Source organism: Theropithecus gelada, chromosome 11 (assembly GCF_003255815.1).
Source record: "Theropithecus gelada isolate Dixy chromosome 11, Tgel_1.0, whole genome shotgun sequence".
Lineage (NCBI taxonomy): Eukaryota > Metazoa > Chordata > Mammalia > Primates > Cercopithecidae > Theropithecus > Theropithecus gelada.
Window position 1 is genome coordinate 9,396,382 of NC_037679.1, and position 24,460 is coordinate 9,420,841.

Consider the following 24,460-nt stretch of genomic DNA (forward strand, 5'->3'; position numbering starts at 1 on the left):
ATATCTAGGGTAGATCTTTCATGAAAGTTACAAATTATAATTTTTAAGACTGTAGAGTCAAAAATATTCCCAGACATAGTTCATAGGGAGTATGTCATGTTTATTCAGCTTATAATGAGTGCCTTACATCAGATCCTATCATTCAAATCTCAATTTATTTCCAGATAACTTGAGGTTTAAAAAGATATCTGAAATCCAGTATGACAGGAGATAAGAATAAAACACTTAGCACCCTTTTGAGTTTAACATTAGTATATAGTCACTAAATCTTTAAGTTTAATGGACTAATCAACTTTACTATAAAGTTTGAGAAAGTGAGGCTGGGCATGGTGGCTCACGCCTGTAAACCCCACATTTTGGGAGGCCAAGGGGGGCAGATTGCTTGAGCTCAGGAATTTGAGACCAGCTTGGGCAACATGGTGAGACCCTGTCTCTACTAAAAATGCAAAAAAATTAGCCAGGCGTGGTGACATGCACCTGTGGTCCCAGCTACTTGGGAGGCTGAAGTGGGAGGACTGCTTGAACCAGGGTGGGCAGAGGTTGCAGGGAGCAGAGATCGCTCCACTGCACTCCAGCCTGAGCAAGAGTGAGACTCTGTCTCAAACAAAAAAGAAAGTGAATTATCACTTTTACATATTTTTTATACCCCCTCCTTGGAGAGAGAAAACATGCCACATCAGAAATCAGAGCCAAGGATTTGTCTATTTATACCACACCAATAAGAATAGTTTCTTTCAAATTCAGTATACATTTAATATCTCTCCCAAGGCCAGGCAAAGTGGCTCAAGCTTGTAATCCTAGCACTTTGGGAGGCTGAGGCAGGTGGATCACTTGAGCCCAGGAGTTTGAGACCAACTTGGGCAACATGGCAAAACCTCGTCTCTACAAAAAAAAAAATACAAAAGTTAGGCCAGGCACGGTGGCTCTTACCTGTAATCCCAGCACTTTGGGAGGCTGAGGCAGAAGGACCACGAGGTCAGGAGTTCAAGACCAGCCTGACAAACATGGCGAAACCCCATCTCTACTAAAAATACAAAAAAATTAGCTGGGCGTGGTGGCCCACACCTGTAATCCCAGCTACTCAGGAGGCTGAGGCAGGAGAATCACTTGAACCCAGGAGGCAGAGGTTGCAGTGAGCCAAGATCAGGCCACTGCACTCCAGCCTGGGTGACAGAGCAAGACTCCGTCTCAAAAAAGAAAAAAAAAACAAAAGTTAGCTGGGCGTTATGGCACGTGCCTGTAGTCCCAGCTACTCAGAAGGCTGCAGTGGGAAAATTGCTTGAGCCTGGGAGGCGGATGTTGCAGTGAGTCAAGATCATGCCACTGCACTCCAGCCTGGGCAACAGAGTGTGTGTGTGTATAATTTGTCTCCTGGCTGGGTGTGGTGGTTCATGCCTGTAATCCCAGCACTTTGGGAGACTGAGCCAGGAGGGTCCTTTGAGCCTAGGAGTTCAAGACTAGCCTGGGCAACATAGGAAGACCCCATCTCTACAAAAAAGAATACAGTGAGCTGTGACCACACCACTGCATTCCAGCCTGGGTGACGAGTAAGACCCTGTCTCAAAAAGTAATAATAATAATTTATATCCAGTCAGCTTTGCAATTTGCATTATTGATTTAAGTCTATTTTTTCTTTTTTTTTTTGAGATGGAGTCTCGCTCTGTCGCCTGGGCTGGAGTGCAGTGGCCGGATCTCAGCTCACTGCAAACTCCACCTCTCGGGTTTACGCCATTCTCCTGCCTCAGCCTCCCGAGTAGCTGGGACTACAGGCACCCGATGCCTTGCCCGGTTAATTTTTTGTATTTTTTAGTAGAGACGAGGTTTCACCGGGTTAGCCAGTATGGTCTCGATCTCTTGACCTTGTGATCCGCCCGTCTCGGCCTCCCAAAGTGCTGGGATTACAGGCTTGAGCCACCGCGCCCGGCCTATATTTTTTCTTTCTTTTATTTATTTTATTTTTTCAAAGTAGAGACAGGGTCTCATCATGTTGCCCAGGCTGCTCTCAAACTCCTGGGCTCCAGGGATCTTGCCTTGGCCTCCCAAGGTGCTGGGATTACAGGTGTGTGCCACTGCATCTGGCCTGATTGGGCCTATTTTTAATAAAAACTAAAACAAGCTGGAACAACACTATCCGTGCTACATCACACACAGGTCAGGCATACTTTAATCAATTACTAAACATCCATATAACTCACACAGCTCAACATACTCTTGCTCCAGGAGCAGCCTCTATCTGAAAATGAAGTGGCTAGGCACAGTGGCTCACCTGTAATCCCAGCACTTTGGGAGGCCGAGGTGGGCAGATCTCTTGAGGTCAAGAGTTCAAGGCCAGCCTGGCCAACATGGTGAAACCCTGTCTCTACTAAATGTACAAAAATTAGCCAGGGTGGTGGTGCATGCCTGTAATCTCAGCTACTCAGGAGGCTGAGGCACAAGAATCACTTGAACTTAGGAGATGGAGGTTGCAGTGAGCAGAAATTGTGCCATTGCTCTCCAGGCTGGGTGACAGAGCGAGACTCTATCTCAAAAAAAAAAGAAAAAAAGAAAAGAAAAGATAATGAAGATCTTGGTCAAGAGGAAAAGATATGTCTGGCAGGATACCCTCAATCCACTTTTTTTTTTTTTTTTTTTTTTTTGAGACAGAGTCTCGCTCTGTAGCCCAGGCTGGAGTGCAGTGGCGCAATCTCGGCTCACTGCGAGCTCCGTCTCCCGGGTTCACGCCATTCTCCTGCCTCAGCCTCTGGAGTAGCTGGGACTACAGGCGCCCGTCACCTCGCCCGGCTAAGTTTTTGTATTTTTAGTAGAGACGGGGTTTCACCATGTTAGCCAGGATGGTCTCAATCTCCTGACCTCATGATCCATCCACACTGGCCTCCCAAAGTGCTGGGATTACAGGTGTGAGCCACCGTGCCCAGCCCTCCCTCAATCCACATTTTAATTTTTATTTATTTTTTTTGAGACAGTCTTACTCTGTCACTCAGGCTGGAATACAGTGGTGTGATCTCGGCTCACTGCAACCCCCACCTCCTAAACTCACACAATTCTCGTGTCTCAGCCTCCCGAGTAGCTGGGATTACAGACGTCCGCCACCACACCTAATTATTTGGGTTTTTGGTAGAGATGGGGTTTCACTATGTTGGTCAAACTGGTCTAAAACTCCTGACCTCAAATGATCTGCCTGCCTTGGCCTCCCAAAGTGCTGGGATGACAGGCGTGAGCCACTGCGCCTGGCCCACATTTTTAATTTTATTTTCAACATACTTCTTATTTGCTGATCATTTAAATAAAGAAAATTCCACATATTTATTCCAAATGCTGCTGCACTGGAAGATAACCACTACAAAAATTAGAAAGTTCAGAACTCAAAATGGGAGAAAGGCTGCTGATAAACTTCTTTTGAAAAACCAAAAGAGGCTGGGCACAGTGGCTCACACCTGTAATCCTAGCACTTTGGGAGGCCTAGGCAGGCGGATCGCTTGAGGTCAGGAGTTTGAGACCAGCCTGGCCCACATAGTAAAACCCCATCTCTACTAAAAATACAAAAATTAGCTGAGAGTGGTAGCACGTGCCTGTAATCCTAGCTACAGGGGAGGCTGAAGCAAGAGAATCGCTTGAACCCAGGAGGTGGAGATTGCAGTGGACCAAGATCATGCCACTGTACTCCAGCCTGGGCAACAGAGCAAGACTCCATTTAAAAAAAAAAAAAAAAAAGAAAGAAAAGAAAAACCAAAAGGAAACGGGTTCTGCATTCTTAATACAGATATTTGCTTTCTGTCAAAGGTAAAGTTCAAGCACAATTCCAAGAATATGTGTTACATGTTACAACCTGCAGAGAGCTCAGTTTTCTGTCTAGTTGGAGCTATACATCCTTCTCTGTCTTGTGTGAAGTCCCTGCACTGCTGTTATTGGGAGCACAATCATTTAGAACCAGAGCATATACCTTGCCAGGGCAGAGGCTTTCTTTAGTTTTAAATGCATAAAATTTCCCATCTTTGCTAGCTTTTAATTTAAACTGCTGGATTAAATAAAATAAGGCCCCCTTACCTTTTTTTCGAAGCCTTTTGCTCCATAGGGGTATCAAAACTCTATATTAATTTCTTTCAAGTACTAAAAAAGTAAACGTACAAAGTCACTTGGTCTCAGAGAAAAATAGGAAGAGAATTGTCTCTGAAAATCCCTCATACAGACTGTGGCTCTGAGGAGAAATACAGCTGTGAGGTAAGATGAGTTTTCATGATATTGCAGGTGAAGCACAGCATTACTTTCAATATATTTCACCTCCAAACCACTCGAACATTAAGAATAACAAGGCTGGGCCGGGCATGGTGGCTCATGCCTGTAATCCTAGCACTCTGGGAGGCCGAGGCAGGTGGATTACCTGAGGTCAGGAGTTCAAGACCAACCTGGTCAACCTGGTGAAACCCCATCTCTACTAAAACTACAAAAAATTAGCCAGGCGTGGTGGTGGACGCCTGTAATCCCAGCTACTTGGGAGGCTGAGGTAGGAGAATCGCTTGGACCTGGGAGGAAGAGGCTGCGGTGAGCCGAGATTGTGTCATTGCACTCAAGCCTGGGCAACAAGAGTGAAACTCTGTCTCAAAAAAAAAAAAAAAAAAAAAAAGAATAACAAGGCTGGGCGTGGTAGCTCACGCCTATAATCCCAGCATTTTGGGAGGCAGAGGCAGGAAGGTTGCTTGAGGCCAGGAGTTTGAGACCAGCCTGGGCAACATGGTAAGACCCTGTCCCTGCTTTAAAAAAAAAAAAAATTAGCCAGGCATAGTGGTGATGCCTGTAGTCCCAGCTACAGGAGGCTGGGATGATTGGTTGAGTCCAGGAAGTCAAGGCTGTAGTGACCTATGATTGTGCCACGGCACTCCAGCCTGGACGATATAACAAGGCCCTGTCTCAAAAGCAAGCAAACAAACAAACAAACAAAAAATGATCTCAAATGCATTTAAGATGAGTTTTATGATCCACATTTTCCAAGTGGTAATCTGAGGTACAGGAAGAAGGAGGGGTTTCCTCCACTATTTCTCAAGGAAGTAAAGGAACACAAAACGCGCGCGCGCGCGCACACACACACACACACGCACACACACAAATTCTGATACCAAAATACTGTTCTGTAACAGACTTTTATCACATTTTAGCTCTTTTTACTCAGACACTTGAGGGAGTCTTAATCATTCTAATATCAAGGAAAGAGAATAGACAAGACACTTTTAAGACTTCCTGGAATTTCCTGAGGCCTAGCCTCACCCCACCCTGAAGTCCTCCTTCCTGTCAGCTGACAATAACTCCTGTTAGTATGAATATCCCTTAAATATTCTCTGTGAATCCATAAATCAAACGCACCAAGATGTACTACTAAGAGAATAAAAGTTTGGGGCTTTTAGATAGTAATCTGTAGAATTTTTTTCTGTATTTTTTAAAAAAGAAATAAAGTAAGTTAGGTTCTAAATAAGTAACAAAGCAGGATTTCCTGTCTTTTCTACACCTGTTTTCAGAAAAAATTATCTTTAAAAGCTGATTCTCAACACTTTAATTTACTGAGAGTCCCCTACCTCAGCCACTTCCTTCAACCTTTCAACTTCAGCTTCCTTTGGATGCTGTCATCTCACCAAAGTCAAGGGCAGAGGAAGGTTGGCTTTTAGGCAAAAATGGAACTTTGCTGAACTATGCATGGGGATCAGGGAATAGATAAAACATAGTCTTGATTCCTTAAAGTACTGAGAGAAAAATTTCTTTCTTCAGGGACTCTCTTAGAGAGTTAATGTAAGTAAAATAATACACATAAAAAGAGCTTTTATCTCCAGATGGTAGGATTTCTCTACATTTTTTGTATTCCCAAGCATTCTACAAATACTATGTTAGTCTTACAATTAGAGAAAGAAAAAAAAAAAGGAAGGATAACAAGTCATGTCTATTTAAGTAGACAAAAATGGTAAAACCAAATGCTAATAACGCTTTGGGGAATGCGTCCTTATATTGTACTAGTGGTGTTATAATCTTGAGAACAAGCTGAAAATATATAAGAATAAACAATAAATCATACCTTTTGATGTAAGAACAATGTTTAATGAATTATATCCAATTTTATTTTTTTATTTTAATTTTTTGAGACAAAGTCTCACTCTGTTGCCCAGGATGGAATGCAGTGGTGTGATCTCAGTTCACTGCAACCTCTGCCTCCCAGGTTCAAGCAATTCTCTTGCCTCAGCCTCCTGAGTAGCTGGGATTTCAGATGCATGTCACCACGCCAGGCTAATTTTTGTATTTTTAGTAGAGATGGGTTTTTGCCATGTTGGCCAGGCTGGTCTTGAACTCCTGACCTCAAGTGTTGGGATTACAAGTATGCCTTGTGCCTTGGCTCCCGAAGTGCTGGGATTACAAGTGTGAGCCACCACCCAGGCCCCAAACTCTTCTAACTCTACAGCTTTCATTCATATCTCTTGCATTCCAATGTATTTCTTCTGTTCACTGTCCTGATGCTTTTCAATTAGTTAAGCATAAAATGTGGGAAGACAGAGTTAATTAAAGTCTTTGAGAACATAGCTGTTTTCAATTTTTCCCAGTTTCCTTAGATTTCTTTTTTTTTTTTTTTTTTTTTGAGACGGAGTCTGGCTCTGTCGCCCAGGCTGGAGTGCAGTGGCCGGATCTCAGCTCACTGCAAGCTCCGCCTCCCGGGTTTACGCCATTCTCCTGCCTCAGCCTCCCGAGTAGCTGGGACTACAGGCGCCCGCCACCTTGCCCGGCTAGTTTTTTGTATTTTTTTTTAGTAGAGACGGGGTTTCACCGTGTTAGCCAGGATGGTCTCGATCTTCTGACCTCGTGATCCGCCCGTCTCGGCCTCCCAAAGTGCTAGGATTACAGGGTTGAGCCACCGCGCCCGGCCAGTTTCCTTAGATTTCAAATATATGTAGGGCCCATTGTTTCTATCCAATAAATAGTTATTATAATATCCATGAAGATAGTGTTAAATGGTAGAAGGGGTACTACCCAATTTCAATCCTGTTCTGATATTAATTAGCCACATGCCATGGGGCCTATCAATTAACTTCTCTGACCTCATCTGATTGCATCTATAAAATTGGGATTGTAAAGTTCTAACTGACTGAGGGCAGTGAGCTGGATTAAATAACTTCTTAAACTCTCTTAAGGTTCTAGGATCTATATGTCAACAATTTTGACAGTGATTTCTCACTCATTGAAGCTCATTGATGAGTTGGAATGAGTTAGAAGGCTAGAGGAAATGACTCTTAAATATATTCATTCTGGTAGAGAATAAGTGAGAAATAGGCTTTAATCAATTTTCATTATTTGGAAGGCAGTTATGCTTACCACTATACCACCAATGCCACCTTCCTTTTATTAAATAAATACTATGAACTAAGTTATTGACCACTAGGGTATAAAAACATTCTTACTTTTCTTTTTTTTTTTTTTGAGACGGAGTCTCACTCTGTCGCCCAGGCTGGAGTCCAGTGGCCGGATCTCAGCTCACTGCAAGCTCCCAGGTTTATGCCATTCTCCTGCCTCAGCCTCCTAAGTAGCTGGGACTACAGGCGCCCGCCACCTCGCCCGGCTAGTTTTTTGTATTTTTTAGTAGAGATGGGGTTTCACCGTGTTAGCCAGGATGGTCTCAATCTCCTGACCTTGTGATCTGCCCGTCTCGGCCTCCCAAAGTGCTGGGATTACAGGCTTGAGCCACCGACATTCTTACTTTTCTTTTTGAATTTATAAAAATAAGTTATTTTTTATTTTTGCCTTATCTAGTAGCAAACATAAAACTATCCTGCCTTAAAAAGCCAACATTGTTCTTTCTCCTATTTTTATCTTGGATCACAAGTTCATACACAGTCAAGCAAGTGCCCTAAAGAAAAACCCCAGAATTGAAAACAGGTGTATTCCCTTCAGAAAAATCAAAGCTAGAATATTTAGCTATTAAAGTGTTTCCCCCGAGACTGAGATCAAGTGACTTCACTGCAGTGGCTCAAGAGTGGCTGACTCCCTCCTTCCAAATCAGCCCATCATAGAACCCCTATTGCTAAACAGCAAAAGCCAGAGGCTTAGACTGGATCCCTCATAACTGGAGAATTCAAAGTGTTCAGAACTTCAAGCCTGGCCTATGACGTAAAATCTTTTTTTTTTTTTTAAGTACAATTGCAATTTTATTTTTCTCCAGAGGCTAGTTTTTCTTCAGTCCTTAAGAACTCTGCTCCTTATTTGGGCTTTGGTGGCGGTCATGGGGCAGCACCCACAGGTCTACATTGGTCCTTGCGGGGGCTTCATGACCTTGATTCCTGACTACTGTGCTGTGAATAGCACAACTCACACAGTAATGCAGCTTCACATCTAGCCTGGGAAGTACACAGGTGTCCAGGACGCTCACTTCAGAAATATCGCTGACTGTTGCAGCCTCTACATTTCAAATGATATATTTCTTAATAGTCTTGCCATTGGGCACACAATGGGCACAGTTCATGCAGCAAACAGGCTGCAGTGAATAGCATACACCTGGTTGCGGCCCTCTTTGGCATGACGACTGTTTCTTCTTTTCTTTGTCATCTTGGAGGTGCAGGCCCAAGAAAGATGAAGTAATGAAGTAAAAATCTTAATTTGAGGGTGACTAAATGAGTGCTTCCAGACTATTTAACCCAAATCCACATTCTGCAAGACAGTTCAAGAAAAAAGGCAAAGTAGCCATCTACCTCAAGGCTATGGGCTCCACAATACTTAGCACAGTTGTCCCCAAGTGTAAACACTTTCCATAGCGTGCTTCTTCCCTGTCTCCCAGGTTAGGCACAATGATGCCAAGGCGCCTGTCATTGACACTCTCATCCTTTAAGAATTTCAGGCTGGGTGTGGTGACTCACGCCTGTAATCTCACCAGCTTGGGAGGCCAAAGCAGGAGGATCACTTGAGCCCAGGAGTTTAAAACACTCTAGGCAACACAGTGAAACCCTGTCTCCATAAAAAATTTTTTAAATTAGCTGAGAGTGGTGGTACACACCTGTGGCCCCAGCTATTTGGGAGGCTGAGGCAGGGGAGTCAAGGCTGCAGTGAGCCATAACTGTACCACTGCAATCCTCCAACCTTGGCAGGAGTTAAGACCTATCTCCATAAAAAAAAAAAAAAAAAAAAGCATTTCAAACAATAACAGCAGTTTAATTCTTCCTTTGGCACCTAGGTAAAACTGGTCTTTCTCTATAAACTCTACTATGTTCTGGTCTCCTTTCAAAAGTATAAACACACTGAAATTAAAACATGAAATATTAGGGGCCGGGCGCGGTGGCTCAAGCCTGTAATCCCAGCACTTTGGGAGGCCAAGACGGGCGGATCACGAGGTCAGGAGATCGAGACCATCCTGGCTAATAACATTGTGAAACCCCGTCTCTACTAAAAAAATACAAAAAACTAGCCGGGCAAGGTGGCAGGCGCCTGTAGTCCCAGCTACTCGGGAGGCTGAGGCAGGAGAATGGCGTGAACCCGGGAGGCGGAGCTTGCAGTGAGCTGAGATCCGGCCACTGCACTCCAGCCTGGGCGACAGAGCGAGACTCCATCTCAAAAAAAAAAAAAAAACCATGAAATATTAAGAATAAAAGATTCAAAAAGTAGCAATTGGGGGATGAGTATTCCAAGGTTTGAGTATAAGATTGGCTATGAGACTATACAGATAGGTTGAGCTCAGACTATAGATTACCTGACAGAACTGTTAAAAATAATCTAGACTGAGGCTGGGCATGGTGGTTCATGCCTATAATCCCAGCACTTTGGGAGGCCAAGGCAGGCAGATCACCTGAGGTCAGGAGTTCGAGACCAGCCTGACCAATATGATGAAACTCCGTCTCTACTAAACATATAAAAATTAGCTGGGGCCGGGCGCAGTGGCTCAAGCCTGTAATCCCAGCACTTTGGGAGGCCGAAACGGGTGGATCACGAGGTCAGGAGATCAAGACCATCCTGGCTAACACGATGAAACCCCGTCTCTACTAAAAAATACAAAAAACTAGCCGGGTGAGGTGGCGGGCGCCTGTAGTCCCAGCTACACGGGAGGCTGAGGCAGGAGAATGGTGTGAACCTGGGAGGCGGAGCTTGCAGCGAGCTGAGATCCGGCCACTGCACTCCAGCCTGGGCCACAAAGCGAGACTCCGTCTCAAAAAAAAAAAAAAAAAAATTAGGTGGGCGTGGTGGCGGGTGCCTGTAATCCCAGCTATTTGGGAGGCTGAAGCAGGAGAATTACTTGAACTTGGGAGGTGGAGGTTGCAGTGAGCTGAGATCATGCCAGTGCACTCCAGGCTGAGTAACAGAGAGAGACTCTGTCTCAAAAATAAATAAATAAATAAAATAAATAAATAAATAAATAAAATTTAGACTGCTTTCAGTATGGACAATGATGCTTATTTAGAAACAGCAATAAAACCAAGGGTGGCTGTGTTTTCCACTCCCTTAGCAGTCCATTAAGTGACAAATGAGGAAATTAAAAATGGCACAAAAAAAGCAATGACACCTAGAAGCCCAGGTGAATCTTATGTCTCTTCCATCTTCTTCTTCTTGTTTTTAAGGGACAGGGATCTTACTGTGTTGCCCAGGCTGAAGTGCAGCGGTGATCATGGCTCACTGCAACCTCACACTCTCATGCTCAAGCAATCTCCTGCCTCAGTCTCCTAAGTAGCTGGGACTATCAGTGCATACCACCACATCCGGCTAATTTTAAATTTTTAGTAGAGACGAGATCTGGCCATATTGCCCAGGCTGGTCTCAAATTCCTTGGCACAAGCAATCCTCCTGCCTTGGGCCTCCCTAAATTCTGGGATTACAGATGTAAGCCACTGTGCCCAGACTCTTCCATCTTCCTATAGCTTTAGCAATCAATCTGGTTGCCCAGTGCTATCAGCCATCTACTAGGATCTCTATTTTTATTTTCATATATTTTTTGAGACAGAGTCTCACTCTGTTGCCCAGGCTGGAGTGCAGTGGCATGATCTTGGCTCAATACATCCTCCACCTCCCAGGTTCAAGTCATTCTCCTGCCTCAGCCTCCCAAGTAGCTGGGACTACCGGCACATGCCACCACGTCCGGCTAACTTTTGTATTTTTAGTGGAGACGGGATTTCACCATGTTGGCCAGGCTGGTCTCGAACTCCTGGACACAAGTGATCCCCCAACCTCTGCCTCCCAAAATGCTGAGATTACAGGCATGAGACACCAGGCCTGGCCTAATAGGATCTTATATGGAAAGTTTTTCTCCTCTCCAAGCAGGCTTAGAAAGAGAGGCTTGTTCTGACCCATATCTCACTAGATATTCATGAGAAAAAGTGTCTCACCATATCCTTACACATAATCAGCATTTTTGTCTGCTACAGTCCCAGTCATTTCCTACCTTTGGCCAGTTTCAACATGCAGCAGCCTTTTGCACTGAATCTACATTGTGTGTACTGGCATGACATCAGCTGTCCTGTTCCTAGCAGGGTCTGGGAGGAGGAGACTTACAATGGTGCTTTGAGTCACAACAAAGCCCCTTCCTCTCTATTTAGGATTTCTGACATTTTTTCCTTCCACTTAAAATTCTTCTTCTATTTAAATAAAAAAAAAAAATTAAATTAAAACCATAAAGGGGAAAGGAGGATTTGGCAGGACTAAAGGTCTAAAAACTTGAGAGGGAAGAGAGTTAAGAAAAGTTATAAAACTGCTTTGTGGTTACATCTCTTGCCAACTGGTTTCACTGTTAAAGTAGAGCTAAAGCTTATGCACGGAAAAGTGTTCTAGCTTTACAAATCGTCAAAAACTCGTACAACTTCAAACATGACCCCCAAACATTCAAGAACTTTCATAATTCTAAGCAGAAAAGAACTGACATTGCAAGTTATGGGAAGGGATTGACAATATCACACCTAACATAACTGAAGACTACGGGATGAGTTATTTTTTATCTCAGAAAGAATGCTTCATATTATTATATTACTTTCCAAACATAGGGATTTGGGCCAAATATTTCGCTTAAAAAAATCCAGCTTTCCCATCTAGGTGGAATCTAGAGTAGGGAGGGCTTTGCTCCCCATCAGGTCTGTTTATTTCATTATAACGACTGTTGTAACGAACCATCCCCATGTACAAAGCCAGATATATAGGAAAGTATGAGAAAACTGGAAAAATTTACCAGCTTCGTGGCCTCTGGATTGTGTTATAAATCACCAGCATATGTAACTCATTTTCTAGTTAAGTAATTCCCTCTGGGGACGAGGTCTGCAATCCACATGAAGGATCAAATTTCATTAGCAGTTGTAGGAAAACGCAACCCCGTGTATTTGCAAGTCAAAACTCCCGAAAGCTATAGCTAGTCTGGCTATCTTCATTGATTTTGCCTGAGAGAGGATTTTAGCTGATAGAAAACATTTGTTGGAAGGCACAGATGAGGAAGTTGAGAAGAAGAGAAGGGATTCAGCTAGCAGAGACAAGTAAGCCTCAGTCTTAATGTTAAACTCTGGCCTTAACACTCAGTCTGCAGCTGTGTCCAAGCAGAGAGCTATTCGGCAGTAATTCCACCCCCAGAGCTACAAATGATAAAGAATGCAGGAAGACAATTTAAAAGGGCAAGTGTACAAAAACACATAATCCAATCAGTATTAAACGCTCTTCATTTCTAGATACCAATTTGAATCCCAGTGTGAACTTGATTTAACATGAAATTGGGTCAGAGATTCATAAATCTTAGCATCTATGTAAATAATTCATTTGAGACGTATTAACTTATCTAACTGGAATCAAAAGACATACTGACCACATATTCGCCTCTACTCAAAATGGCTAGATTGGAAAAACAGCTTTGTTTAGTACTTGAATTGGCTTTCTCAAGTTTCAAACCCGCCCAATTCTTACCTTGGTTTGAGTTGGTTCACCTTTCTCAAACATCATCTTAAGCCTGTTCAGCGGAATATTATATTTCTCTATTTTGCCTGAAGCTTCTGTATTTTCACTGATTTCTGATTTTTCTACTTCATGCCTGGATTCTCCTAGACAATTTTCCATTTTTTTACTTTCTGTTGAGTGGTCTTTAAGATCCTCACTGTCCTTGACGTGGGGATATTGACCCTGAACGAGGGCTTCAGGAGGTGACCTGAATCTAGATCTGGGGTGGATTTGTTCCTCTTGGTCAGCTTCGGCTCCAGAAACAGCGTGGCTTGTCACTTCAGCAGGAGGATGGTCCGCTCTGTGCCTAATCTCAGTGCTGCTGTTCCGTAGAGAGTCTGTGTGAGACTCTGCTCCCAGCCCTGGGTTCTCCCACTTCTTCTTTAACACAGTCAGGGTCCCCCTTCTAAAGTGCTGGGGGAGATTTTCAGTGTTCTAGAAGAACAAGAAGTAGGTGCCAGTTATAACTTGCCTGTTGAAACATTCAAACATGTTGTTCTTTGTAAAATGAAAGTTAAAACTCCAAGCTGCTCCTGGTCCACTGCTGTTTCAGACAGCTGTGAACAGTTACAGCCCTGCCACATGGAGAAAGCATCCACCCGGGAGAGGGAGAGGGAGAGGGAGAGGGAGAGGGGAAGAGAGAAAAAGTCAGGAGCTGAAGCAGGAAGTGATAAAACAGGATGGCCTTATAAGGACAAAATGAGAAGAAAGGCAAGCCCAGCTCTAATGATAGTTATATGAGAGACAAGAGATTTTTACCCAAAGATTAATGGGGAAAAAAACAAGAAAGAAAAAGCAAAATACAAGTGCTTGAAACGCTGTAACTACACATTAGCAAAGTTCATCATTACCTGCCATAAAATAACATGGTAAATTCTGCTGGTTTTTTCTTTTAAATAAGACAAAAATATAGGATAGCTGAAACTATACAATACCATTAATTATGGATAGTGGCAGCAAGGATTGAAACTATTTGTAGAACCCTGGAGAAGTCCCCAGAGTTTTCCAAGTATTTGCATAAATATTTAGTTATATCTGACATAATTTACATGCATATGAACAGTCAAATTTTATTTTTACATAAGAATTTAATCTTTTTTTTTTTTTTCCCCCTGCTCTTCTCTACAAGTTTTTCTGTGTATAAATTCTCAGTTATCGGGGCTGGGCACGGTGGCTCATGCCTGTAATCCCAGCACTTTGGGAGGCCAAGGCGGGAGGATCACGAGGTCAGGAGTTCGAGACCAGCCTGACTAACATGGTGAAATCCCCATCTCTAAAAAAAATACAAAAAACTGGGTGCAGGGGTGTGCACCTGTAGTCCCAGTTACTCGGTAGGCTGAGGCGAGAGAATCGCTTGAATCTGGGAAGTGGAGGTTGCAGTGAGCTAAGGCTGTGCCACTACACTCCAGCCTGGGTGACAGAGTGAGACTCTATCCCCCAACCAAAAAAAAAAAAACAAAAAAACAAAAACTCAGTTATCAAGAAATTCACTGTTTTACAGATCCTTTGGTTGTAAAATATGCAGGCTTCAAATGCAAATACCATCACCAATCACTCAGATGATCAAAGGGCACATATTTACATATCTAAGAGAGTTCACTTTCACCAGGGCCAAACATGGAATTAATTTATACATATAAACAGACTGAAAACAACCTGGAAATTGTCACTATTGTTCCACAATAGAGGAAACATGCTTGTCGAAAATTAAATGTCCCGGCTGGGCGCAGTGGCTCAAGCCAGCACTTTGGAAGGCCGAGGCGGGTGGATCACCTGAGGTCAGGAGTTCGAGACCAGCCTGGCCAACACGGCGAAACCGCGTCTCTACTAAAAATACAAAAATTAGCCGGGCGTGGTGGCAAGCGCCTGTAGTCCCAGCTACTCGGGAGGCTGAGGCAGGAGAATCACTTGAACCGGGGAGGCAGAGGTTGCAGTGAGCCCAAATTGCTCCACTGCACTCCAGCCTGGGTAACAGAGCGAGACTCTATCTCAAAAAAAAAGAAAAAAAAAAAAAAAGAAAATTAAATGTCCCGTACTTTTAAAGGACTGTACTCCTAAGTAAATTGAACAGCACCACCTTCCCAACAAACTGCAAACTCCAATACCTTCTCTCCTGTAGTCTGTTACTCACCGGTCTTTCAACTAAGAAAGAAAGGACAAACAACCTAGGAATTAAACAGGATTAGCAGCTATTTTGGGAATTAAGTCTCTCACCCTATTACTCTTCTGAATATACCCTGAGAGCCACTTCATCAAGTAGCAACAAGGCTTGCAAAAAAAATTGTAGAACAACTGCTTGATTCTAGTGTTTACATTTTAGCTTGCAAAAATGATCCATTGGGGGAAGAATGTATGGATCAGAGATATAAGAAGTTTAAAAAGTTTTCTTGCTGGAAAAGAGAGAATTACAAAACAGCTCCAGAAGCTGGTTCTACCCTAACTGCCAGCAGCACTCTTGGCTCTGTAAGGTCTCGTGCCACACAATGGATGAGTCATCTAGGTCTCTGACTTCACCTGCCCTTATTGTAACCACACAGGAGCCCTGACAATCAAAGTGGCACTTTGCCTTGGTAACTGGACACTGTTTTTTCTCAGATATATATCATGTGATCAAAGTATACTTATGACATGAAAAGATGCTCATAGGATACTTTTGAATGAAGAAAGCAAATTATAAGACAGCATGATCCCATTTTATTTTAATTTTTTTAGAGACAGGGTCTCACTTTGTCACGCAGGCTGAAATGCAGTGGCATACTCATAGCTCACTGCAGCTGTTTGACTTCCTGGGCTCAAGTGATCCTCCCACCTCAGCCTTCTGAGTAGCTAGGACTATAGGTGTATGTCAGCATGCCTGGCTAAATATATATATACATATATTTTTTTTGAGATGGAGTTTCGCTCTTGTTGCACAGGCTGAAGTGCAACGGCGTGATTTTGGCTCACTGCAACCTCCGCCTACCGGGTTAAAGCAATTCTCATGCCTCAGTCTCCCAAGTAGCTGGGATTACAGGCATGTACCACCATGCCTGGCTAATGTTGTATTTTTAGTAGAGATGGGGTTTCTTCATGTTGGCCAGGCTGGTTTCGAACTCCCGACCTCGGGTGATCTGCCCGCCTCAGCCTCCAGATGTGCTGGGATTACAGGCATGAGCCACTGCGCTCAGCCCCAACTGTCTCTTTAATATGTTCATAACATTATCTTATTTTTAATTTATTATTTTTCTCAATTACAAAAGTAATAACTTATTGGGGGGAAACTCTCAATCAATATAGAAATATGTACATGACATGAATAGATGCTACAATACATGCCATTTTCCCTACTTGACTCCCCACCTTTCCCAAACTAGATACCCACTCCTAACAGTTTATATGATATATATGTTCTCATTCTTTTCTATTTTGTACACTGTATGTATTTTTTTGTACAAAATCATACTGCACTTACTGTTCTACACTTTGCATTTAATCACTTAATGTGCTTTTGATGTCTTTTCATGCCCATACATAAAATCTTCAATCTTTTTTTTTTTTTTTTTTTTGAGACGGAGTCTCGCTCTGTCACCCAGGCTACAGTGTAGTGGCACGATCTCGGTTCACTGCAACCTCTGCCTCCCAGGTTACAGCAATTCTCTTACCTCAGCCTCTCAAATAGCTGGACTTACAGGAATGTACTACCATGCCGGCTAATTTTTGTATTATTAGTAGAGACAGGGTTTCACCATGTTGGCCAGGCTGGTCCTGACCTCCCTCAGGTGATCTGCCTGCCTGGGCCTCCCAAAGTGCTGGGATTACAGGTGTAAGCCAGCCACCATGCCTGGCCAAAATCTTAACAACCATATAGTATATTATACTCTATATGCAATTACCATTCCCCTACTGATTAATATCTGTATTGTTCAAAATTATTTGCCAGCTATTTAGATTACAATTTATATCTCATTATTACTTTAATTTACATTTATCTGATCATCAGTGAGGCTAAGTATTTTTTCACATAGCTACTTCTTTGTTATCTATTTTATTTATTTATTTATTTATTTATTTATTTATTTATTTATTTTTGAGACAAGGTCTTGCTCTATTGCCCATGCTAGAGTGCAGTGGCATGATCACGGCTCACTGCAGCCTTGACCTCCTGGGCTCAAGCGATCCTCCCACCTCTGCCTCCCAAGTATCTGGGACCACAGGCCCATGCCACCACGTCCAGCTAAATTTTTAAAATTTTTACAGGGAGGGGTCTCACTATGTTGCCCAGGCTCAAACTCCCAGGCTCAAGTGATCCTCCCACCTCAGCCTCCCAAAGTGTGGGGATCACAGGTGTGAGCCACCATGCCCGTCCTCTTCTTTAAATACCTATACACGTCCACTTACCTCAACTGCTAAATGCACTGGAGGCTTCTGCTTTATTTGATCTCACTATAGCATTTGACATTACTGACCACTCTCCCTTGTAAAAATTGCTTCCAACTTTTCTGTGATACCCCTTTTTCTTAGATTTCTTCCCATTTTGAGACGCAAGAAGGGTGTAGAAAAAAACAATAATGAAAAAAAGATTTCATTGGGCGCAGTGGCTCACGTCTGTAATCCCAGCACTTTGGGAGGCCAAGGTGGGCGGATCACGAAGTCAAGAGATCGAGACCATCCTGGCCAACATGGTGAAACCCTGTCTCTACTAAAAATACAAAAATTAGGTGGGCATGGTGGCGGGTGCCTGTAGTCCCAGCTACTTGGGAGGCTGAGGCAGGAGAATTGCTTGAACCCAGGAGGCAGAGGTTGCAGTGAGCCAAGATCATGCCACTGCCCTCCAGCCTGGCGAAACAGCAAGACTCCATCTCAAAAAAAAAAAAAAAAAAGATTTATTCTCATTTATCTGGCCACTACTCAAACTCAGTTTCATAAATTAGTTATTCTTTTTTTTTTTTTTTTTTTACAGGTTTCCCCTCCTCTGTCCCTCCCTTATATGGTGGGGTACCTTGGCATTTTTGTCTTAGGTCCTCTGTTTTGCTTACATTACATATTCTCTGCATATGATGTTATCCATCCTGATTTCACCCACCATATAGATTATAACATCAACAAATATATAGATCTATATACTATGTATCTATATAGACAGAGTTATAGAACTTATCTCTAGACAGATATCTCTCCTTGTCTACCAATTCTACCTGGAAGTGCTAGAGGCATCCTAAACTCCTCCTTGATTAAGGTTGAAGTCTTCCCTTTTTTTTTTCTTTTTCTTTCTTTCTTCTTTTTTTTTTTTTTTTTTTGAGATGGAGTCTTGCTCTGTCACCCAGGCTGGAGTACAGTAGTGCAATCTTGGCTCATCACAGCCTCTGCCTCCTGGGTTCAAGCTATTCTCCTGCCTCAGTCTCCCGAGTAGCTGGAATTATAGGCGTGCACTACCACGCCTGGCTAATTTTTTTGTATTTTTAGTAGAGATGGGGTTTCACCATGTTGGCCAAGCTGGTCTCGAACTCCTGACCTCAGGTGATCCATCCGCCTCAGCCTCCCAAAGTGCCAGGATTACAGATGTGAGCCACTGCACCCAGCCTGAAGTCTTCCCTTTCTTCCCTTCACTCCTCATTCTCTATCCTGTTTCTTTTCTTGAACTCTCTATCTTGGTGAAGGCGAGAATCATCTTTTCATCTGTCAAGTAGGCCTGTTCTCTTATGCCTTCATGCTGTGCATGTGCTGCTTCCTCCGTCTAGAACACAAAGCCTCTGCCGCTCCCTGTCGCCTCTGCTTAGCTAATTCCTCTTGGTCCTTTAGGGTTGAGTCAGGCACTGCCTCTTCTGGGAAGCCTTCCTAGATGTAGCACAGTTCAGGTCCCTCCTAAATTCTCCCCCAGCCCACTCTATTTATTTGATATGGTACTTATCACACCTGGATTGTAATTCTATTTTCCAAATTCTAAACAGTCCCTTGGAGGCAGAGAATACATCTCATGCTTCTTGTGTCTTCAGGAGCTGGAACATAAGAGATGCTCCATGATGACTGTCTATACTCATGGCGTCAACTTCTCTCATCCCACTGTCTTGAACCTAGTCCAATTGAGGCCTCTATTCCACCACTCCCAAACAACACGAGATGACCAGTGACCTTCATGTTGCCAAATCTGATGGTCAGTTCTCAGCTTATCTGTGTGTTTGATTCTGTTAACTCCCCTTCTAGAAACACTTTCTTCACTTGGCTTCTGGCACTTGTTTCCTCTGCTAGTTACTCCTTATATCTCCAACCTTTAAACGCCAAGGTACCCCTGAGCTAAGTCATGAGACCACTTCTCTGTCTACACTCACTTCCTAGCTCATCTCATGCACCTCATAGCTTTAAGTACCACTGACACTTTGACACACGTCCATTTTATCCGCAGCAGGCATCTCTTCCAATTCCAGATTTTTATATAGTATCCAAGTTGCTACTGACATTTCCATTTGGATGTCTTAATAAAACATGTTACAGTTTACATTTGCAAAACTGAGCTTCTACTATTTCTTCCTCTCTAAATCTGCTTTTACTGTAGTCTTCCCCGTCTCAATTAACGGTATTTTAATTTAATTGTGTTTCGGCCAAAAACATTGTTGCTATTCTTTTATTTATTTATTTATTTATTTTTTTTTTTTTTGAGACGGAGTCTCGCTCTGTCGCCCAGGCTGGAGTGCAGTGGCGCGATCTCGGCTCACTGCAAGCTCCACCTCCCGGGTTCACGCCATTCTCCCGCCTCAGCCTCCGAGTAGCTGGGACTACAGGCGCCCGCCACCACGCCCGGCTAGTTTTTTGTATTTTTAGTAGAGACAGGGTTTCACCATGTTAGCCAGGATGGTCTCGATCTCCTGACCTCGTGATCCACCCGCCTCGGCCTCCCAAAGTGCTGGGATTACAGGCTTGAGCCACCGCGCCCGGCTATTTATTTTTTTATAATAGAGATGGGGTCTGCTATATTGCCCAGGCTGGTCTTGAATTCCTCACCTCAAGTGATCCTCCTGCCTTGACCTCCCAAAGTTCTGGGATTACAGACACAAGCCACTGTGGCAGAGCCACTGCTGCCATTCTTGATTCTTATTTCTCTCTACCTTCAACATACATCCTGACCACTTCTCAACACCTATACTGCTACTACTCTAGTCCAAACCATAGTATACCTGGCCTAAATCATTATAATTGTCTCTTAATTGGTCTCCATGCTTCTGCCATTATTGTTCCTCTACATTCTCTTCCATTTTTTTACATTTAAAAAATAGACAGGGTCTCGCTAGGTGGCCCAGGCTAGTCTTGAACTCCTGGCCTCAAGCGATCCTCCCACCTTGGCCTCCTAAAGTGCTGGGATTAGAGCCTTCTCTTCCTTCTTTTTAAAAATTTAAGTCAGACCACATTACTCCTTTGCATATAAACCCTCTCTCCAAAGGCCTCCTTGCATTCAGAGTTAAAGCCCAGGTCTTTACAATGACACCATTTGACCTTTCTCTTTGTATTCCTCAAACACACCAAGACCGTTCTTGCCTGAGGACATTCGCACAAGTGGTTCCTACTGCCTGACTCTTCTCCCTGGCTCATGTCCTCAAATCTCTGCTCAAACATTTCATCATCACAGGCCTTCATTGACCACCCTAGACTCTATCCTCCTTACCTGCATGAGTCATGGTGTTCCACAGCACTAATCACTACTGACACAATTTCTTTTTTTAATTAAAAAAAAATTTTTTGGCCGGGCGCGGTGGCTCAAGCCTGTAATCCCAGCACTTTGGGAGGCCGAGACGGGCGGATCACGAGGTCAGGAGATCGAGACCATCCTGGCTAACACGGTGAAACCCCGTCTCTATTAAGAAAATACAAAAAACTAGCCGGGCGAGGTGGCGGGCGCCTGTAGTCCCAGCTACTCGGGAGGCTGAGGCCGGAGAATGGCGTGAACCCGGGAGGCGGAGCTTGCAGTGAGCTGAGATCCGGCCACTGCACTCCAGCCTGGGCGACAGAGCGAGACTCCGTCTCAAAAAAAAAAAAAAAAAAAAAAAAAATTTTTTTTTGAGACAGAGTCTCACTCTGTCACCCAGGCTAGAATGCAGTGGTGCGATCTCGGCTTACTGCAATCTCTGCCTCTCGGGTTCAATTGATTCTCCTGCCTCAGCCTCCAGAGTAGCTGGGATTACAGGCATGCGCCACCACACTCAGTTAATTTTTGTATTTTTAGTAGAGACAAGGTTTCACCATCTTGGCCAGACTGGTCTCCCAACTCCTAACTTCAGGTGATCTGCCTGCCTCGGGCTCCCAAAGTGCTGGGATTATAGGCATGAGCCACCATGCCTGGCCATACTGACACAATTTCTTTATTGTCTGTCTTTTGCACTAGAATGTAAATTCTACAAGGGCTGGGATGTAGTCTGTGCTTGGCATGTAGTAGGTGCTCAGTGAAAACTTGTTAAATGGATGAGAGTGAAGGGAAGGAAGAAAGAAAGGAGCAAGTGAGGGGGGGACAGACAGAGGCAAGAGGGAAGAAATCAGCAGTTGAGTAAAGTAATGGTAGTTTTTTCTTATAATGCACCAGAGGAGATCCATTTTTTTAATTACAGGAAAATTAAGTCAAGGACCTCAGCCGTAGAGAGAACAAATTTACAGGGACACATTATGCACTAGTTTAAATAGGTTAGGCACTGAAAACTGCCAGGAGGAGGTTTTTGTAATGCCATCCAAATTAAGGAATTATGGCCCAAACATATGAGTTTTTTTCCTCACAAGATTAAATCAAGCAAAATTTCAAAAGACATGTATTGTTCAGCCTCACTGGAAATTAGCAAGCACGGAGACTAGAGAACGGGTAAAAGCAGACAGTTTATTCTGGAGGTTTTTGTCTTTGATAGATCCCGCAGCTAGGAAACTTGCTGACTAGATTGGGTCAAGAAGTTTGCTTTAAACAAAAAACCCAGAAGATGAGAACAGCTGCACAGCTACTACCATTTAAATGCACAGATGTAGAAGTTCTGATTGTCTGAGGTGGAAAAAACGAAGACTACCTAGGAAACCCTGTGTTCTCATTTGAGAAGAAGCCATTTTACTAACCTCAGGCAAGCACTTGGTCTCTTGTCCTTCACTCCACACAGGAAAGAAAAAGTGGTTCAAAAGGAGAAACGCAGTGAAAAAATAAGATTCCCTGCACTGAATCAAGCTGTCCTGAGCAAATGGCTCACAGATCACACCAGCTGGCACAAATGTCCACTCAGCTGACACAGAACCCAAGTCCCACAGAGGCTGCAGGTGGCTTGGCCACACAATTCTGCTCAAGAAGTGCCACGTGCCCTGGAATTTCTGAATACTTACAGTTCTCTTCTTCTCCATGTTTGTTTCTTCAGCTGCTTTCTGGTACCTTCAGAGAAGCGGGGGAAAGAATGTCTCAAATTAAACATATTTTTACTCTTTCAATTTTTTATCTTTTTTTGAGATGAAGTCTCACTCTTGTTGCCCAGGCTGCAGTGCAGTGGTGTGATCTCGGCTCACTGCAACTTCTACCTCCCGGGTTCAAGTGATTCTCCTGTCTCAGCCTCCAGAGCAGCTGGGATTACAGGCACCCACCACCATGCCCAGCTAATTTTTGTAGTTTTAGTAGAGATGGGGTGTTACCATGTTGGCCAGGCTGGTCTTGAACTCCTGACCTCAAGTGATCCACCCGCCTCGGCCTCCCAAAGTGCGTGCCCAGCCTTTTTTTTTTTTTTTGAGACAGGGTCTCACTCTGTTGCTCAGGCTGGAATACAGTGGTACAACCATGGTTCATCATAGTTCACTGCAGCCTTGACCTCCCAGGCTCAAGCGAACTTCCTGTCTCAGCCTCCTGAGTAGCTGGGACTATATAAGTGCACACCACCACACCTGGTTTTTAAAAAATTTTTGTAGAGATGGGGTCTTGCCATGTTGCCTAGACTGGTCTCAAACTCCTGAGCTAAAGTGATCCTCATGCTTCGGCCTCCTAAATTATTGAGATTACAGGCGTGAGCCATCACCCCAGCCACTTCCTTTTTTTCTTTTTCTTTTCTTTTTTTTTTTTTTTTTGAGATGGGATTTCTTTGTCACCCAGGCTGAAGTTCAGTAGTTTGATCTTGTCACACTGCAACCTCCACCTCCAGGGCTCAAGTGATCCCACCACCTCATCCTCCTGAGTAGCTGGGACCACAGGTGCACACCACCACACCTGGCTAATTTTTTGTATTTTTCGTAGAGACAGGGTTTCACCATGTTGACCAGGCCGGTCTCAAACTCCTAAGCTTAAGTGATCTGTTGGCCTCGGCCTCCCCAAATGCTGGGATTACAGGCGTGAGCCACCAGGCCCAGCCCCCTAGCCACTTTCAATCTTTAAGAAAACCAGTTCTGGGCTGGGTGAAGTGGCTCACACCTGTAATCCCAGCACTTTGGGAGGCTGAGGCAGGTGGATCACCTGAGGTCGGGAGTTTAAGACCAGTCTGGCCAGCATGGTGAAACCCCATCTCTACTAAAAATACAAAAATCAGCCAGGCATGGTGACGCACACCTATAATCCCAGCTACCTGTGGGGCTGAAGCACGAGAATCGCTCAAACCCAGGAGGCGGAGGTTGCAGTGAGCTGAGCCTACACTCTAGCCCAGGTGACAGAGCAAGACTCAAAACAAACAAGCAAGCAAACCCAAAGAAACAGTCTGCATACCTATTTCTGCCAGCAGTTGCTTTTAATCAACTCTATCAGAAGAAGCTGTAAATCAGAGCAGACCTCACTTCCTGCAGCTATTCCAGTCATCTGCTCTGATATAACAGCAAGATCCCAGTGGATAAGGTCAAATGCTGAAATAACTGCATAGAACAGAAAGTCCAGGCTTTAAGCCCCAGTTTTGCTGCTTATTAACTGTGATCTCTGGCAAGTGACTTAATCTCTCTAAGTCTCAGTTTCCTTATCTAGAAAGCAGTTACAATCTACTTTCAGGATTGCTGGGAAGATTAAATGTAATCACATGTGTAAAAACATTTTGAAATTAGTTAAGTCCATACAGCAATGCATTAATTCCAATATATACATTTCCCCCCCCATATTTATGCCTCTGATATCTTACAATTGTTCTAATCTTGATAGTCACATTGCCTGTACATGTTGAATTTAGTATAAGTTATTGATATTGTCATTTTAACTCAGTTAAAAGTATTTCATGGTACTACATAGTTTTGTTTTGTTTTGTTTGAGGTGGACTTTCGCTCTTGTTGCCCAGCTAGAGTGCAATGGCACAATCTCAGCTCACTGCAATCTCTGCCTCCCAGGTTCAAGCATTCTCCTACCCCAGCCTGTCAAGTAGCTAAGATTACAGGCATGTGCCACCATGCCTGGCTAATTTTTGTATTTTTTACTAAAGACAGGGTTTCACCATGTTGGCCAGGCTGGTCTCGAACTCCTGACCTCATGTGATCCACCTGCCTCAGCCTTCCAAAGTGCTGGGATTACAGGCTTGAGCCACTGCACCCAGCTATTATTATATGTTTTAAATGCCATTTTAAAATGTCTTTTAAAAGATTACATTATGCTTGGCATTTAAGGAAAAAT

At 43.6% G+C, this 24,460-nt stretch overlaps 1 protein-coding gene across 2 annotated transcripts in view; it reads right to left on the reverse strand.

Annotated features, from left to right (window-relative positions):
• LIMA1 (LIM domain and actin binding 1) overlaps positions 1–24,460 on the reverse strand; it is a 106,440-nt gene that overhangs the window by 33,463 nt on the left and 48,517 nt on the right. For both annotated transcript variants that reach the window (XM_025403308.1, XM_025403307.1), the window contains exons 3-4: positions 22,225–22,270; positions 12,880–13,344 (exon numbers count right to left, since the gene is read on the reverse strand). In XM_025403308.1, the coding sequence (XP_025259093.1) occupies positions 12,880–13,344; positions 22,225–22,270 (511 nt within the window). The remainder of the gene's footprint in view (positions 1–12,879; positions 13,345–22,224; positions 22,271–24,460) is intronic.